Below are 15,741 nucleotides of genomic sequence, written 5' to 3'. Positions count from 1 at the left end.
GCCCATTTGGGTTAACGCCCTTTGGGCTAAAAAATATTTTGTCATTTGCCCAACCTTTTGGCTAATTGTATTAAATATACACACATTAAAATATTATATTAAAAATTGGTTACCATTTTAATTATCAAAATTTAATTAATTTTTAATTCTAAACTTTAGTGGCAAATTTGAGCCTTTTTAAGAGAAATCAATTTCTATATGTCTTGTCTTATTTCACTTAGTTTTAGCAAATTAAAGAGATACTTTTTTTTCTTTTTTACAGGAACTTATTTTTATTTCCTATTAAATAGAGCATCCATTTCTATCACGCCTTTTAGAAACGTCATTTATGGTAAGTTTTGTTATGTCAACCACTAAAAGAATATTTGTGAAACGTACAACATGGAAAAACTATGAAAACTGCCATGCAAACAGATCGTTCGGATCTTGCGAAAGTCTATAAGTGGCTATTGACTTTGAACAAAAACTATTCATTTTTTAATTTATTAGTTAAAATTGCTTCTTAGCAGACTACCCACTTTTCTCTTGCATACCAGCAGTGGTACGCACACCACTGGCTTTTAGAAATGCATATCACTGGTTGAGAACCCCTGGTTTAGAGAAATACTACAGGAAAAAAAAAAAAAAAAAAAAAGTTACCTCATTCTTTGGTTTTCTGCTTCTGGTGGACTGGTTCGGGTGGACCTCTTTTTTTGCTCTGGTTGCTCTCTCTTTTTGCTCAGCATACACTTTTTTTTTTTTTTTTTTTTTAAAAAAGAAAGGAATCAAACTTTTCTGTATACACTGTTCATGATTAACAGAAATGCACTTTCAACATATAATTAATACGGAACCAAACACAGAAATGTATTTTTAGGAAAGGCACATCATTTATTAAATAAATAAATAAAAACTGAAATTGTACACAAACCAAAATAAATTTTTTTCAAATTCTCAATACTTTTTTCTGTATGTACCAGCAATCTACTGAATTTCGTTAGTTAGTTAATCAGTTTTATACTAGATGTGGCCAGTGGTCGGCGGCCGGGCACAGTGCAGATAGTATATTGCACTCAATCTCACACCAGATACGAGAGCTGTAGGCTGTAGTGTAGGGGTAAAGTAGAGCCTGCAGTCGACGGTCATAAAGTACATTTATGAAAATACAGTAGAGTCATTTTTTAGTTTAATCATGAAACTGAAAATATTGCATTATAAATGCAACTAAAAAAAAAGGGAATTTTATTGCATGACTGAATAATTTAAGTTGAGAACAAAAAATATTACAGTTGAACGAATATTTTACATTAATTAAGACACAATAACACGCCGAATAAATACTAATTCAGAAGTCAAACAACAAAAATCAGCGTTAATTTACAAAATTTTCACAGGACTAGTTTCGATGGTTTTACTGAACCATCATCTTCAGCTGCAAAACCGCAAATGAACAAGATAGGAAATAATGTTTAGATAAGATAAGAAAGCCTGGACAAGAATAAGCAAGTGGCGCCATCTGTTGGCGAAACCAGAACTAAAATATAATTTCTCTAAAGCCGAAGGCAAATTTGGATTGGAATTAGGATCGTTAACTAGAAGAGAAAGATTTTTATGAATGTGAAATGCCTCTAGAAAATCCAGTTCTCCAATGGAAGATGTTTTTTGAATAATTTTGGCAGCAGAAAAATTGAAAGTGTGATTTTCGGACCAACAATGTTGAGCAACAGAAGACTTCTGTGTTTCCTTTTTTCTAACATATGCCTCATGTTCTTTGACGCGAAATTTTAAGGCTCTCTTAGTTTGGCCAATGTAAATTAAACCGCACTGGCAAGGAATCCTATAAATACCCCAGGAATTCATATCCGGAATGGGGTCCTTGAGTATAGAAGTTGGAATTTTATTGATGGGAGAGTAAACAACCCGAAAGTTAAATTTCTGCAAAATATGTGCAACTTTATAGCTAATTGATGGAAAGAAGGGAATGACAACAGAATTTTTATAATCTCCTAAAATAAGAGTGTGGCTTTTAGTGTGTTGAGATGAGAATTTTTTAACTGCTTGATTAATAATGTTGGGTGAAAAGCCCATTTTGCTTTCTTTTTTGCACGTGGTGTGGCCGCCATTTTGTGATTGTAGGAGTTTCGGTGAGTACATTTTTGCAATTTTCAAGTTATGTTTATGTTTTGTACATTTGGATATTGTGCTTTGCTTGTCTGATTTCATGCATTTTGCTTACAAACATTTTGTTTTCTATTCATTTCAGTGAGGGATTTTTCTGCTATTTTGTGTGTACTTTATTATTGCTCAGTTAATTTAGTTTGATTTTCTGCATTGTTTATCATGCCTTCATCCGTTAATCGTTTCACTAAATTACGCCTGAAACGGCAAAAATTCCTGAATCATCTTGACTTTTTACTTAAATGTAAATGTAAAAAATTGATCCCCAATTTTATTCAAATCAAATCTAATCAAAAACCTTCGAGTCGCGTTTCAAGAATTCTGTTAAATCGCAAACTTGCCTTACTTCGGTCCGTGATAAGGGATACACGTCACACGTCAACAATTGTCCAAAATTGAACATGAACTCTATAAGCTTCATCTGGAACTCGCTAAAACGTATCCAAAATTCACTGCCCTTGAACAAAAGTCTTGGTCTAGAACGGAGAATGCAGTTAGCCGTCATAAAAACACCCTTGCAGTTAAATTCGAAAAACTTCTTTTACAGTCTTCCAGTTCAAGTAGTTCAAAAAATCTTCCCATTGTAAACATCAAGCCAACAGTTAATATTTCTAATGTTAGTCTTTCAGAAGAACAAGAGAGAATTCTAAAATATAATTTTAACTTCTCACAAACCTGTAAACCCTCGATTCCAAAGATTTTGGCTCCTATTGAAAAAGCTTTCAAGTTCAGTAAAGTTTCAGATTCACAGAAAGAAATGATTAGGCATCTTATCGCTCATAATGTGAAATTCAATAATAAACCTTTGAAACAAAATCTAACTGCGAGAGAAAGAGCTACAATGCGCGAGATTCATTCTAACCCGGATATTGTCATTTCAAAGGCCGACAAAGGTGGCCAGATAGTCGTCATGGATAAGAACACTTACATCGATGGTGTCACTAAACTCTTAAACGAAGGACCATATAATCCGATCCCTAAAGATCCTTCACCTTCGGACTTATCCAAAATAAAAACTGCGATCAAATCTTCGCAAATCATTTCAAGCAACTTAAAACATTCGCTTATCCCATCTGTTGCGAATTGTGCCAGATTATATGCTCTTCCCAAAATTCATAAAAGTGGTATTCCTTTCCGCCCTATTGTATCAAATTTAGGTACTGCCTCGTAACCATTAGCTAAATATTTAGTTTCTAGATTTTCGACTCTATTAGACAATAACATTTACACCATAAAAAATTCAATAGAGTTTGTAAAAAAGGTTAAAAACATTTCTCCTCGTAACTTACTCATGGTTTCTTTTGATGTAAAATCATTATTCACCAATGTCCCAGTGGAGGGTGCATTAAGATATCTAGAAACCAGACTTCGCGAATTTCATTTCTCTTGCATCGAAATTGATGAGCTAATTTCTCTCACTCAACTCTGTTTGAAACAAACACATTTTGTTTTCCAAAATAAATATTACAAGCAAACTGAGGGATTAGCCATGGGAAGCCCCCTCAGTCCCATCCTGGCTGATATCTACATGCATTATTATGAATCAAAATTGTTTGAAACTTTAAACTTCCCGGCATGGTTCCGCTACGTAGACGATACTTTTACCCTGTTTGAAGGTAATAAAGATGATTTAAATAAAGTTCTTTCAACAATGAATTCTATTGATCCTGCTATTCAGTTCACTTTTGAACTTGAGACTTGCAATTCTCTTCCGTTTCTCGACATTCTGGTCACATGTAACACATCCAACTTCAGTACTACAGTTTACCGTAAACCTTCATCGGTTTGCCTTCCACCACACTTTAAATCATGTCATCCGACTAAACAAAAGTTAGCTTCATTTTATTCCTATGTTTTCCGTGCTCTTCAAGTTTGCTCCTCCAAACTAGCCCTTGATGAAGAACTAAATTATTTAAAAGCAATAGCTATTGACATGGCTTTTCACCCAACATTATTAATCAAGCAGTTAAAAAATTCTCATCTCAACACACTAAAAGCCACACTCTTATTTTAGGAGATTATAAAAATTCTGTTGTCATTCCCTTCTTTCCATCAATTAGCTATAAAGTTGCACATATTTTGCAGAAATTTAACTTTCGGTTTGTTTACTCTCCCATCAATAAAATTCCAACTTCTATACTCAAGGACCCCATTCCGAATATGAATCCCTGGGGTATTTATAGGATTCCTTGCCAGTGCGGTTTAATTTACATTGGCCAAACTAAGATATCCTTAAAATTTCGCATCAAGGAACATGAGGCATATGTTAGAAAAAAGGAAACACAGAAGTCTTCTGTTGCTCAACATTGTTGGTCCGAAAATCACACTTTCAATTTTTCTGCTGCCAAAATTATTCAAAAAGCATCTTCCATTGGAGAACTGGATTTTCTAGAGGCATTTCACATTCATAAAAATCTTTCTGTTCTAGTTAACGATCCTAATTCCAATCCAAATTTGCCTTCGGCTTTTAGAGAAATTATGTTTTAGTTCTGGTTTCGCCAACAGATGGCGCCACTTGCTCATTCTTGTCCAGGCTTTCTTATCTTATCTAAACATTATTTCCTATCTTGTTCATTTGCGGTTTTGCAGCTGAAGATGATGGTTCGGTAAAACCAACGAAACTAGTCCTGTGAAAATTTTGTAAATTAACGCTGATTTTTGTTGTTTGACTTCTGAATTAGTATTTTACATTACATTTTAGGTATGTAGAATGGATAAAAGAAAAAGCAAAACAGGCTCACATAAACTTCGAGAAAAGAGACTAAAACTGTTATATAGCAGCTGTCTATATATAGACAGGTTTGGTTTATTTAATTATGGCAAAACACACTAGGGCTACCTGCCTAAGGGGAGGGGTGCCTTCGTGGAGGACTTTTTAAGGGGAACTGGCTCGTATACACGTTACACACGAAACCACGAAAACGGCCATGCAGCAGCCCGTTCGCGGGATTCGAACCTCGGACCAAACTACCAGTTTTCAGCGAATTTACCGCTCGGCCGCTGCTGGCCTGTGAAACAATCGTATAAGTTAAATTACAGCATCACATACAATGCCGCATCATCCTACAAAAAACTTGTATATGATTTCAAAAGTATATAAGAAAAGGATGCCTTTACAATTAATCCAGAATATGATTAAAAAAAAAACCTAAAAAATATGAATACTTACAAGTATCTTCTTGGACAGAAGTTTCTTCTGCCTATTATAAAATAGAGTAAAATAATTTAAGAACATTAAAAAAAATTTCTATTTTAATCATTATTAGGCAGTACATGAAAGAATATAATTATATACAAAACAAGCATCCCTAACACAGAAATCTAGAAACGTAGATAGGAATTTTATGTAAAATATATAATTCTAGAAGAAACTGCATATTTTGCAAATGTTATGCAGACACAACAACACTCATTCATTCACAATAAAGCTTACTCCTACGGAATTAAAAAAAAAAAAAAAAAAGAGTGCCTAAAATAAGATTAACACTTGTTTGATATTCAAAATACAAAAACAATTAAACATCATGTGACTGGAAATTTTATATTTACAACTGGAATAAAAATGTACACCGTGTGTGACTGAAATTACCTACTTATCTTGATATTTTTAGTTCTGTTACTGCTCGCCAAGAGAATGCTTTACAGCATACTAAAAAAATTCAAATAAATTTTTTTCCACACACTTTTTAGATGATTTTGCTTTTCTGTTACAAAAAAAAAAAAAAAAAAAAAAAAAAAAAAACTGCTTTTTTTTTTTTTTACTGAAACTATATTTTTGAAAGTGTAAACTAAAGTCTGCTACTTGACACTTCCATTCTAATGCAAAATGTAACTTTTAAAGAAGCACTGAATAGAAGGCAATGTTTGTGTTCTTTCTGAACAACATTATTCACATCTAGTTATTAAAAAATGTTGTGAAAGCCATGGGTTTTTGACAGGGCTGTGGAGTCGGGCAGATTTTTGGGGAAAAGGAGTCGGAGCTAGAGTCGCTCAAAACAGGTCGAAACCGACTCAAATTTTTGTAGGACAGTTTGAATTTGAAATGAAATTAAAATGCAATGAAAAAAAATTAAGGACAACCTGAGTTTTTATTTTTATTTATGGACTATATACATTAAAAAATAGAAAAACACTGCTTGGATTTTTTTTTTTTTTTTAACTGCAACTATATTTCAGAAAGTACAAACTAGTGTCTGCTAGTAGGCACTTTTGTTTTCATGCAAAATGTAGGTTATTAAAGAAGCAATGAATGGAGGGCTTTTTTTTTTTTTTTTTTTGAAGAACATTATTCCTATCTAGTTATTAAAAATTATTATGAAAGCCATGGGTTTCTGATATCTAAATCTACAATAAGTACTGTTCTCAACAACAAAGGGAAAACAGGGTTGGTACACATTTCTGCACACGAAATTTAAGTACTTTTAAGGACCATTAATGAAAAAAATTAAGGACCTATGAGCAAATGGAAACTGAATAAATTCAATTAAAAATATTATTCTATGCCCCAATTTCACTTTTGTAATACCATCCTAAAAATAAAATAGATCCCTAAGTAGTATGCATTATTACTAGAATTAACTAACATAATTATTAATAGGTTTGAGAATAAAATAAATTTCATGCAGTTTATCAAATAGCATTAAATATTTTACACTTATAATAGTTGGACATATTTAAAAGAAGATAAGTGACATTTACGTTTTACTAAAAGTTAGCTTTATGCTTTTTTTTTAAATTTCTCATTTTGTCACATACTTGGTCAGTATAGAGGTTTAGCAAATAGTAGGGAGATTTTATGTCAAACGGCATAGGTTAAAATGAGAGGTGAGATCATAATCAGCATGATTCATAACAAAAGACTGAATGTTGTCTATAGAGAGACCTGCTGATTGGAACAAACCTGAAAGGCCTGATGTAGACACAATTGGTAAGTGTGAAAAGTCAGTCAAGCTCTGCTTAATGCAGTTAATTTCATAGCTTTATGTAGAGTTCTAGGGGTTGTAACCCAGTTAATATACGTACTTTAAGGTTCCAATGAGCCATTGAAGCGCCAGAGGAGATAAGTTGTTTTATATATAAGTCTCAGTAGATGCAAAGAATAAGTTTTACTTGATGGTGTTGATGGTTATTTGATGGGTGATGGTTACTCGATGGGTTCTCCACACAAAGGATTTGGCGATTGGATTCCCTAAAAACCCCAGTCGCCCTTTAAAAGGGGGAGTATATAAGGTATTTCTCCCACCTTCTTGGTGACCCTTCGTGATGTAGTAGTTTGCACACTGGTAGCAGTATTCCAGAGGTCCGCGGTTCGATTCCCGGCGAAGACGTTGTTAATTTTTTATCGTTCCTGCTTTCAAAAATACTTAATGTCTCTACAAGCCTTCTCAAACATTTTGGCTAGTTTATATCGATTTTCTTCTCTTTAACCCTTTTATATGGTAGCATATTTGCTACCATATATTAAATGCCACGTTTTTATACCAGGAACGCCATGAAATATAATTTTTATGTCATAAATTTATAGACTGAACCTTTCTCATGTATTATTAGCAAATTTTAGGCATAGATAGCGGCACCAGCTTAAAGGAAAAAAATGAGAAGAAGCATGGATGCAGCAAACAATGCAAGCACCTTTTCAGACGTAAGTTGTCTGTTTATTTTACAAATATTTTAAAACTAAAACAGTTAATAATTACTATTTATATAAAGTAAAAGAGTGAGTGTATCACACAGTATAAAATAAATTTTATAAAATTATCATTTTTAATGCTAAAATATATTTTTAAAATCATGGTAGCAAATGTGCTACCATTCGTGTACTAAGCCTAGCAGTTCTCTGAAGAAAATATTTTTTTACGTTGAAATTAGTTCAATCTTTGTAATTTTAGAGATAATAAATATATCCTTAAATATAATTTATGGATTTAAATTTTATTAGTTTAAATTTTGATATTTTTCAATTTAAAAAATATTAAGATATTTTTTTCCTGCAAAACCTTATAACATACATAAAGATGCACAAAACTTACGAGGAGGGGAGGAGGAGGAGATGAGCTCGCGCTTGATGCTGAGTGCTGTAAAAGTAATATAAATATTTTAGAAACTGAATATCTAGTGCACACATTACAAATATTTCTTACATTTTTACTCAGACATAAAAAAGCTTGAGCTAGGTGTATGCCAGTTTTTATGAGGTATTGATATTAAGTAAAAACTATAAATTATGAAAAAAATATGAGTTTGTAGATGGGAATTTTTGAGCTTTTTTCAACACCTTTATAAGTAGTCATTGTGAGCTGTCAGTCAGATTTTCAAAAGAAATTGAAAACTGGAGTCTGATGAATGGGACATTGCTTTTAATACTGTCTTGAAATGACCTAATATCACTCTGTATTTCCTGATGTCACACAATAGCTCCTTCAAGCATTCAAACAGTATTACACATCAAGAATTCTGCATGCTTAAAATTCAAAAACATTGCGGTTAATAACATGCAAATTCAATGTAAGAGGTACCAGACATATATCTATTGAGATCAGTATAGCAATAAAAAGTTTCACTAAGGTGTTACAACAAAAGACCTACAAAATCTTTTTATTAACAGAAAATAATCAAGAAAAATATCATTCACGTCTTTCATGTTGAATCATTCGAATGTTTAGGCATTACAGCAAAGGACAAGAAAAGCAGTTCCACTTGCGATATCGAGAGGCCCCAACTTGTCAGCAAACTGTGGTAGTGACTGCTAATAAGTGTGAATTTACACCGAAACATAAGAAGGGTTTAAAGCCCTTTTTATTCAACATTTAAAATAACAGATGCGTCCACTTGACGCTCACAAACTCTGCCGAAATGGCAGTTTCACTGAAACAGAACGTAGAACTGAAAAATAATAACTCGATGAATAAATAGCGAGATCACTATCCACAAGGCTCTGAGATCTTAAACTAACCTAACCCTGTTCTAAATTACCGCTGAGATGTAGCGAGCTTACTGATTAAGCAGTTGAGAGATTTAGCAAAATCTGCCGAGAGAGGCACACAGGCCGACATGCGTGGTTCTAAATTTCTACCGAGCAACATGCACGTTCGCGATTGAAGAAGCACACCTACAATCTCGATTCCCTTCTATTTAAACTCAACTTACTTCCGCTAAATTTAAATATACTGTGCGCTCTACTACAATTTACATACTCTAGCATTGGCAATTCTAGGGAAAAGTAAAGGCCAGACAGGAAAGAGAACTTAAAATAAATGTTAGTTAAAATAAATATAAACAGTACACACTAACGATCCACTTTGCCAATCATTACTAACTAATAATTAAAATCTCAGGTGTGTTCCATTAAGACATGGAACAAAGTTAACTAACTTTCCAGGCTGCTGGCTGATTTACAACAATGAAAGGTATTTCCATGACATGATATAAAAACTTTTGGATAGATATATTTACACATCTTTACAGAAGGTCCTTAGACTATTATTTTATGTTCCCTTATTGCTATGTTATCCTATACTAGATTATGAAGAACTTAGCCACACATAAAACCTCAGAATTATGAAATATATGGAACTGACTATCAAACATTTATTTCTTCTGAAATACTTCTAAAATTTCAGGTACCATACAAAGGATTTATATCCTATATGTTATTTGTCTGTATGTTTCTATATTGAGATATTGCTCAAATATAAAAGAAATTTCAAAATTATTATTATTATTATTATTATTATTTTCATTTAAAAAAAGCATTTTGATGTCAGGATGGTAACTGTCCACAGATCATAAAATCACACATATGTATTCTCAGGTTCCAAAACTGATTTTTCTTTTTCTAAAAGAATGGAATGCAAAACGTGTCTTAATCACAAAACTAAAAAAAACTCATTTTTTTTTCCATAAATGTAAGTAAACTACGAGATTCTATAAAAGCAATTATTTTTTAAATCTCTTACCACATTGAACTCACAATAAAAAAATCTAACTGCAATCCAAACATTTTTGTATAAAGATGAAGGCATGATGAAAATTCTTGAGAGCAATCTTTCTGTAGTCAACAGTACATAGTAAAATGTGTTGAAGTGTCTTATGTGAAATATAGCTAAATATATAGAAATTTTTATAATGTGAGAAACCTTCATGTGCACATATCCAAAATAATATTGTGGAAAAATACTTTTTTGGGAAAGATCCATATATATTGCTTACTACGTTTTACCATTCCGTTGAAATGCACTTATTTTGGATAAAATGAGAAGCTGTATGGATTCTACAGAACAAAGGTTATATTTAGCATTTTAACTGAAAACACATAGATTAGTAGAAATTCCCATTAATGTTGCTTCAGGTTTCTAAACAACATTTACAATTATAACTCTACATTTCTGGTCACTCAGAGAGATATTTGTAGAAAAAATGAAATATTGTTGAAAATTCCATCCAATACACAAATGACAATACACAACTCTATATATAACCACCATCTGACTGCGAGTGCGAGTTGAAGCCAAAGCATATACTTAAAATCATGTAAACTGTAACTTAAATTTTCTTTAAAATTTGAAAACAGAAATTGCTCAGTTAGCATTAAGGTTTTGAAGAACTACTGATATTCCTGTTTTATAAAAATAGAAACAATTAAGTCTTAATCTCCATGCTTTAAAATGAATAATATACCTGTTAGAAATTTCCTAAAAAAAATTGTGAAAAATTTGCTACTGCAAAGTTTCCCATTGTTAAAAATACGGCTATAATGATTAAAATATATTTTGAATGCTTAAAATAAAAATAAGTAAAAAACTCATGAATTTTTTAGACATATGCTTTAGAGCAGGGGTTCTCAACCTTTTGACCAACGTGTACTACCTAAACAAAAACTGAAAACCCTTAGTACCACCACTATATTTTACCATGATTACTTTTCAATTACTAAATAGAAATATAATAATAATAATAATAATAATAAAATAAAATCTGAAGGCTTTCAGATTTTACCAATGCCAAAAGAGGCATTTTTTTTAAATGTTTTGTGTGCGACCTTTATTTATGAAATATGTCCTTTGCACTTAAAACATAAAATTCAGTTCAACAGCAATATCGGATGAGCATATCTTTAGAATTTCCGATACTCAGTCTCCTGTGCTGGAAATAAAGAGATAGTTCTTTTTTTCCCCCGTACAGTTTTGCCGTTGCTCCCTTTGAAATCATTACGTTCTTCTATAAAAAATTCATTAAAGCGTTACAAAATATGAAATCGATAATAAAACAAATTCAAAATTAGGACTTAAGGTTGCCCATATTCAGTGGAGGATTACGTCAATCAACATTTCATCGCTCTAGGTACCGTTGTTTTATCACAATGCGAGAAAAATACATATATTCATGCAGATTCTTCATTACTTAATTTCTTTATGGTTGCAACAATTTGAAAAGTGAAACGGACATTTAAGATTTCAACGTAAAATGCCCAAAAATGAAGTTAATAGAGCTTCTGGCCTTTAGGCTAAAAAGAAAGAAAGAAACTGAATCCTTTCAGATTTTATATTATTCCCAAAAGGATGTTTTTTTAAATGTTTCGAGTGTTACCTTTACTTATTAAATATCATACCCCTCGCACTTAAATACATAAAATTCAACTGAACAGCAATATTACAAAATATTTAAAAACAGCAAAACAACATACCTTTAGAATTTCCGATGCACAGTGTTGCGAGTTGGAGATAATAATGTCCGTACATGGCTCACTTTGAAATCGTGGAGTTTGCTAATTAAAAATTTGTTAAAGATTTGCAAAATAGATCATTAAACAAATTCGAAATTCTAAATATGGGCATTCAGGTGGCCATGTTTGGTTGGAAGACTACCATATTCAAAATTTGATGGTTCTAGGTACCGTTGTTTTATCACCTTGCAAGAAACATTCATGCAATCATAGATACTTTATTATTTAGTTCCTTTAAATATATAATGCATGGCAATAATATTTGGTGGCAACACTTTCAAAAGTGAATCAACGTGAAATGCCTTCTTGAAATTAATAGCCCATTTGGGTTAACGCCCTTTGGGCTAAAAAATATTTTGTCATTTGCCCAACCTTTTGGCTAATTGTATTAAATATACACACATTAAAATATTATATTAAAAATTGGTTACCATTTTAATTATCAAAATTTAATTAATTTTTAATTCTAAACTTTAGTGGCAAATTTGAGCCTTTTTAAGAGAAATCAATTTCTATATGTCTTGTCTTATTTCACTTAGTTTTAGCAAATTAAAGAGATACTTTTTTTTCTTTTTTACAGGAACTTATTTTTATTTCCTATTAAATAGAGCATCCATTTCTATCACGCCTTTTAGAAACGTCATTTATGGTAAGTTTTGTTATGTCAACCACTAAAAGAATATTTGTGAAACGTACAACATGGAAAAACTATGAAAACTGCCATGCAAACAGATCGTTCGGATCTTGCGAAAGTCTATAAGTGGCTATTGACTTTGAACAAAAACTATTCATTTTTTAATTTATTAGTTAAAATTGCTTCTTAGCAGACTACCCACTTTTCTCTTGCATACCAGCAGTGGTACGCACACCACTGGCTTTTAGAAATGCATATCACTGGTTGAGAACCCCTGGTTTAGAGAAATACTACAGGAAAAAAAAAAAAAAAAAAAAATTACCTCATTCTTTGGTTTTTTGCTTCTGGTGGACTGGTTCGGGTGGACCTCTTTTTTTGCTCTGGTTGCTCTCTCTTTTTGCTCAGCATACACTTTTTTTTTTTTTTTTTTTAAAAAAAAGAAAGGAATCAAACTTTTCTGTATACACTGTTCATGATTAACAGAAATGCACTTTCAACATATAATTAATACGGAACCAAACACAGAAATGTATTTTTAGGAAAGGCACATCATTTATTAAATAAATAAATAAAAACTGAAATTGTACACAAACCAAAATAAATTTTTTTCAAATTCTCAATACTTTTTTCTGTATGTACCAGCAATCTACTGAATTTCGTTAGTTAGTTAATCAGTTTTATACTAGATGTGGCCAGTGGTCGGCGGCCGGGCACAGTGCAGATAGTATATCGCACTCAATCTCACACCAGATACGAGAGCTGTAGGCTGTAGTGTAGGGGTAAAGTAGAGCCTGCAGTCGACGGTCATAAAGTACATTTATGAAAATACAGTAGAGTCATTTTTTAGTTTAATCATGAAACTGAAAATATTGCATTATAAATGCAACTAAAAAAAAAGGGAATTTTATTGCATGACTGAATAATTTAAGTTGAGAACAAAAAATATTACAGTTGAACGAATATTTTACATTAATTAAGACACAATAACACGCCGAATAAATACTAATTCAGAAGTCAAACAACAAAAATCAGCGTTAATTTACAAAATTTTCACAGGACTAGTTTCGATGGTTTTACTGAACCATCATCTTCAGCTGCAAAACCGCAAATGAACAAGATAGGAAATAATGTTTAGATAAGATAAGAAAGCCTGGACAAGAATAAGCAAGTGGCGCCATCTGTTGGCGAAACCAGAACTAAAATATAATTTCTCTAAAGCCAAAGGCAAATTTGGATTGGAATTAGGATCGTTAACTAGAAGAGAAAGATTTTTATGAATGTGAAATGCCTCTAGAAAATCCAGTTCTCCAATGGAAGATGTTTTTTGAATAATTTTGGCAGCAGAAAAATTGAAAGTGTGATTTTCGGACCAACAATGTTGAGCAACAGAAGACTTCTGTGTTTCCTTTTTTCTAACATATGCCTCATGTTCTTTGACGCGAAATTTTAAGGCTCTCTTAGTTTGGCCAATGTAAATTAAACCGCACTGGCAAGGAATCCTATAAATACCCCAGGAATTCATATCCGGAATGGGGTCCTTGAGTATAGAAGTTGGAATTTCATTGATGGGAGAGTAAACAACCCGAAAGTTAAATTTCTGCAAAATATGTGCAACTTTATAGCTAATTGATGGAAAGAAGGGAATGACAACAGAATTTTTATAATCTCCTAAAATAAGAGTGTGGCTTTTAGTGTGTTGAGATGAGAATTTTTTAACTGCTTGATTAATAATGTTGGGTGAAAAGCCCATTTTGCTTTCTTTTTTGCACGTGGTGTGGCCGCCATTTTGTGATTGTAGGAGTTTCGGTGAGTACATTTTTGCAATTTTCAAGTTATGTTTATGTTTTGTACATTTGGATATTGTGCTTTGCTTGTCTGATTTCATGCATTTTGCTTACAAACATTTTGTTTTCTATTCATTTCAGTGAGGGATTTTTCTGCTATTTTGTGTGTACTTTATTATTGCTCAATTAATTTAGTTTGATTTTCTGCATTGTTTATCATGCCTTCATCCGTTAATCGTTTCACTAAATTACGCCTGAAACGGCAAAAATTCCTGAATCATCTTGACTTTTTACTTAAATGTAAATGTAAAAAATTGATCCCCAATTTTATTCAAATCAAATCTAATCAAAAACCTTCGAGTCGCGTTTCAAGAATTCTGTTAAATTGCAAACTTGCGTTACTTCGGTCCGTGATAAGGGATACACGTCACACGTCAACAATTGTCCAAAATTGAACATGAACTCTATAAGCTTCATCTGGAACTCGCTAAAACGTATCCAAAATTCACTGCCCTTGAACAAAAGTCTTGGTCTAGAACGGAGAATGCAGTTAGCCGTCATAAAAACACCCTTGCAGTTAAATTCGAAAAACTTCTTTTACAGTCTTCCAGTTCAAGTAGTTCAAAAAATCTTCCCATTGTAAACATCAAGCCAACAGTTAATATTTCTAATGTTAGTCTTTCAGAAGAACAAGAGAGAATTCTAAAATATAATTTTAACTTCTCACAAACCTGTAAACCCTCGATTCCAAAGATTTTGTCTCCTATTGAAAAAGCTTTCAAGTTCAGTAAAGTTTCAGATTCACAGAAAGAAATGATTAGGCATCTTATCGCTCATAATGTGAAATTCAATAATAAACCTTTGAAACAAAATCTAACTGCGAGAGAAAGAGCTACAATGCGCGAGATTCATTCTAACCCGGATATTGTCATTTCAAAGGCCGACAAAGGTGGCCAGATAGTCGTCATGGATAAGAACACTTACATCGATGGTGTCACTAAACTCTTAAACGAAGGACCATATAATCCGATCCCTAAAGATCCTTCACCTTCGGACTTATCCAAAATAAAAACTGCGATCAAATCTTCGCAAATCATTTCAAGCAACTTAAAACATTCGCTTATCCCATCTGTTGCGAATTGTGCCAGATTATATGCTCTTCCCAAAATTCATAAAAGTGGTATTCCTTTCCGCCCTATTGTATCAAATTTAGGTACTGCCTCGTAACCATTAGCTAAATATTTAGTTTCTAGATTTTCGACTCTATTAGACAATAACATTTACACCATAAAAAATTCAATAGAGTTTGTAAAAAAGGTTAAAAACATTTCTCCTCGTAACTTACTCATGCTTTCTTCTGATGTAAAATCATTATTCACCAATGTCCCAGTGGAGGGTGCATTAAGATATCTAGAAACCAGACTTCGCGAATTTCATTTCTCTTG

The 15,741-nt window shown here is 32.4% G+C and overlaps 1 protein-coding gene across 4 annotated transcripts in view; it reads right to left on the bottom strand.

Annotated features, from left to right (window-relative positions):
• Positions 1-15,741, bottom strand: part of LOC118204288 (uncharacterized) — a 148,087-nt gene that overhangs the window by 73,125 nt on the left and 59,221 nt on the right. For 3 of the 4 annotated variants that reach the window (XM_085817744.1, XM_085817743.1, XM_085817746.1), the window contains 4 exons: positions 12,835-12,923; positions 8,187-8,231; positions 5,327-5,357; positions 640-728 (listed from right to left, as the gene is read on the bottom strand). In XM_085817744.1, the coding sequence (XP_085673870.1) occupies positions 640-728; positions 5,327-5,357; positions 8,187-8,231; positions 12,835-12,923 (254 nt within the window). The remainder of the gene's footprint in view (positions 1-639; positions 729-5,326; positions 5,358-8,186; positions 8,232-12,834; positions 12,924-15,741) is intronic. The other variant, XM_085817745.1, reaches the window with a different exon arrangement.

The sequence above is a fragment of the Stegodyphus dumicola genome, chromosome 5 (assembly GCF_044657685.1).
Source record: "Stegodyphus dumicola isolate Sdum_Otavi_A_Nest chromosome 5, ASM4465768v1".
Lineage (NCBI taxonomy): Eukaryota > Metazoa > Arthropoda > Arachnida > Araneae > Eresidae > Stegodyphus > Stegodyphus dumicola.
Note: the sequence above shows the minus strand (reverse complement) of the source record. Positions and strands in the feature narration are given on the sequence as shown.